The 3,019-nt window shown below is 43.6% G+C and overlaps 1 protein-coding gene across 1 annotated transcript in view; it reads right to left on the reverse strand.

The window, feature by feature from the left end:
* Positions 1–413: 413 nt before the first annotated feature.
* SMARCA2 (SWI/SNF related, matrix associated, actin dependent regulator of chromatin, subfamily a, member 2) overlaps positions 414–3,019 on the reverse strand; it is a 239,576-nt gene continuing 236,970 nt past the window's right edge. The window contains exon 34 of the mRNA XM_042780710.1: positions 414–449. Within this exon, the coding sequence (XP_042636644.1) occupies positions 414–449 (36 nt within the window). The remainder of the gene's footprint in view (positions 450–3,019) is intronic.

The following is a 3,019-nucleotide window of genomic DNA, read 5'->3' on the forward strand; positions in this document are numbered from 1 at the left end:
TTCTCCTGGTTATCAGGGTTACAAAAAGACAAAATCTTCTCATTAACAGGTGATAAAACCAGGCACAGTCAAACCGTTACCAAATCAGACCCAACCCATAGAAATATACTCTCCACCCACATATTTTCCATCAAAAGCTTTTTTGTTTGTTTTAATCTTTGAATCTTTGAGGCCCATTTGGTCACAATATGTTACAAATATTTGTGTTTGTGTATGTGTGTATGTGTGTATTTGCATGTTTTTTTTACACCATGATATCATATGCTTGTCTGGCACTATCCTAAAGCTAGTTTATAGATGAGGATAATAGAGAAATGGCCCAGTGACTGTATGACAAAATGAACTCACTGGGCCGAGATGAGGGAGGGGAAGGAGGAACGCAGGTCTGCCAAGGAAAAAAAGATCCCTGGTGATCACTCATCGTCAGTCGCACTGGCTTCAGACTGCTCCTGAAATAAAAATAAGATAAAATAGAGAAAGATAAAATCACACTCAAGGAAAAGAAGACATAATGAACCATCAGGAGAAATAATGAAATGGCATTTTGGAAATAGTCTTCTAAGCTCCTTCATTCCATGGGAAGATAGAAAGACCCCAAAGAGGCACTGACCTCTTGAAGCTGAAAGGGGAGTTCCTAATTGGAAATCCCAAAGTGAAGCCCACAGTCTGTTAGTGTTTCGTTCTCTTTCACTCTGGCATGAAAGGTTCATGGATAATTGTTCTTGGTTAAACTGTTGCTGGGTGCTGTTGAGTCAACGTCTACACATAGCGAGCTCACGTCACAGAGCAGACCTGCCCTGTGGGGTTTCCTAGGCCGTCATCTTTACAGGAGCAGATCGCCAGGTCTTTCTCCCGCAGTGCTGCTTGTTGTTGTTGTTGTTGTTGTTATGTGCCGTCGAGTCAGCCCTGACTCATAGCGACCCCTCCTTGGGTTTCCGAGGCAGTATCACTACGGAAGTAGGATTGCCCAACCTTCCTTCCGAGGAGTGGCTGGTGGGTTTGAACCGCCAGCCGTCTGGTTAGCAGGCAAGTGTCTTAGCCACTATGCTACCAGAGTTGAAACCACCAGCGTTTTTGTTAGCAGCCCAGTGCTTAACTGTTTGTACCAACAGGCCTCCTGGATTGAACCGTATCCCCTAAAATATGTTAGAATGTTAATCTCACACCTGTGGATGTAACTGGAAGTAACATAATGAACTTTCACAATGCCATCTAATGTTATGTGGAGCCATACCGTGTAGGGTGTGTCCTAAACCTCATCATCTTGGGGTTTTAAGGTGTAGCACAGACACAGAGACACAAATGGGGGGAGACAGATGACATCATGTGAGGGCTGCCAAGAAATGGAAGCACGATGGGGCTACAGAAGCTGAAATGGGCAAGGACTTTCCCCCAGAGCCGAGAGAGAGAGAGAGACAGAGACAGAGACAGAGAGAGAGAGAGAGAGAGAGAGAGAGAAAAGCACATTACCCATCTACTCACAAGAAAGCCTTCTATAGAAAGCATCTTATTCTAAATGGAGTTCACAAGCCTGGTGGTGAGGGTTAGGGCTGGACCTCGGTGGTAATTTTGAAACTTTCCCAGCACCCCAAATGGCAATGTGTTGAAGGCACAATCACACTAGCATACACACTAAAAGGCAAGATGATCTTTCCCAAAAGAAAAAGATCGGGAGATGGGTGAGAGGGGACCTGTGCCCCTCTGGGGAGTGAGAAATTCCGGAAGGCGTGGTATAAGCAGCTCCTGCTGGCAGGGCTACCTTGTCGCCCAAACAGTTAATGATGGCATGCTGGACTACTAGACTGGACTGTGCTACTTGGGATTAAATTCATTTTCTGCTCTTTACTTGCTACATGACCTAAACAAAACACACATAACTAGGTATTGATTTCCAGTTGGTTGTATGTTGAGATTGACATCTGCACTCTGAAGCTGAGGAACGTATTAAATACTATAACACACAAGAAGGTACCCATCAGGGCCTGCCTCAATGAATGTTCATGACTTTTCCAAACATTAAAAATAATAATTCCAGAGGAAATGTTTCTGGTTGCCTCCATGGGCAACTGCCTCCTCTGCCATGAGACCAGAAGAACTAGATGGTGCCTTGCCACCATGACTGAACATTTTGATCAAAGATACTATAGAAGAACCCTGGTAAGAAGAGGGTAATATGTGGAGAATTTTGAACAGAATTTCAAACTCTCAATGGAATGCAGGCTTTCTGGAGCTACTGAGACCCTGAAACTACTGCCCTAAGATAATCTTTAAATTTTATACTTTAAACCAAAACTATTCCCTAAAGTCTTCTTTGAACCCCCAAAATAGCTTATTTTAATTAGTGAAGTATGCCTGCTTTGAGCACTGGGCTCTTTTAAAGAGTGATCTGATCTCTGCAGGATCAAATTGACAATGGCAACTCAAAAGGTTGGATGGGAAGCTTAGGGGGCCAAGTTGAGGATAATTTTTTGGTGGAATAATATGGAAAAAGACAGTGGGAATGGCAGCACAACTTGATGAACGTGTCCAATGTCAATGAACTAACTGTACATGTGGAAACTGGTGAAATTGGTCTATCTTTGGCTGTGTATGATTCATCAAAGAAAGAATGAACGCCTCCAGGTACTTATAAAGCTCATGTGGATTCTTTGTACAGCACCTTAAATAGCAACTCAAGCCAGAAACTCTGAAACCATGACGATGTTTTTTCCTCCTTTCACCTTATCATTATATACCACTACACTCTAGGCATTATGCTGGGTATTCCAAAAAAAACAAACTCACTGTCTTTGAATCAACTCCAACTCATAGTGACCCCTCTTTGGGTTTCTGAGGCGGTATCTCTACCGAAGTAGATTGCCCAGTCTTCTTTCCAAAGAGTGGCTGCTGGGTTTGAACCGCCAGCCTTCTGGTTAGAAGTCAAATGCCTTAGGTACTACGCCACCAGAGCTCCTGTGCTGGTATTGTTGTTGTTGTGATATGCGTCGAGTCGGACCCAACTCATACTGACCCCTCCTTG

Source organism: Orycteropus afer, unplaced genomic scaffold (genome assembly GCF_000298275.1).
Source record: "Orycteropus afer afer isolate SDZICR_OR568_19922 unplaced genomic scaffold, OryAfe1.0 scaffold00005, whole genome shotgun sequence".
Classification (NCBI taxonomy): Eukaryota; Metazoa; Chordata; class Mammalia; order Tubulidentata; family Orycteropodidae; genus Orycteropus; species Orycteropus afer.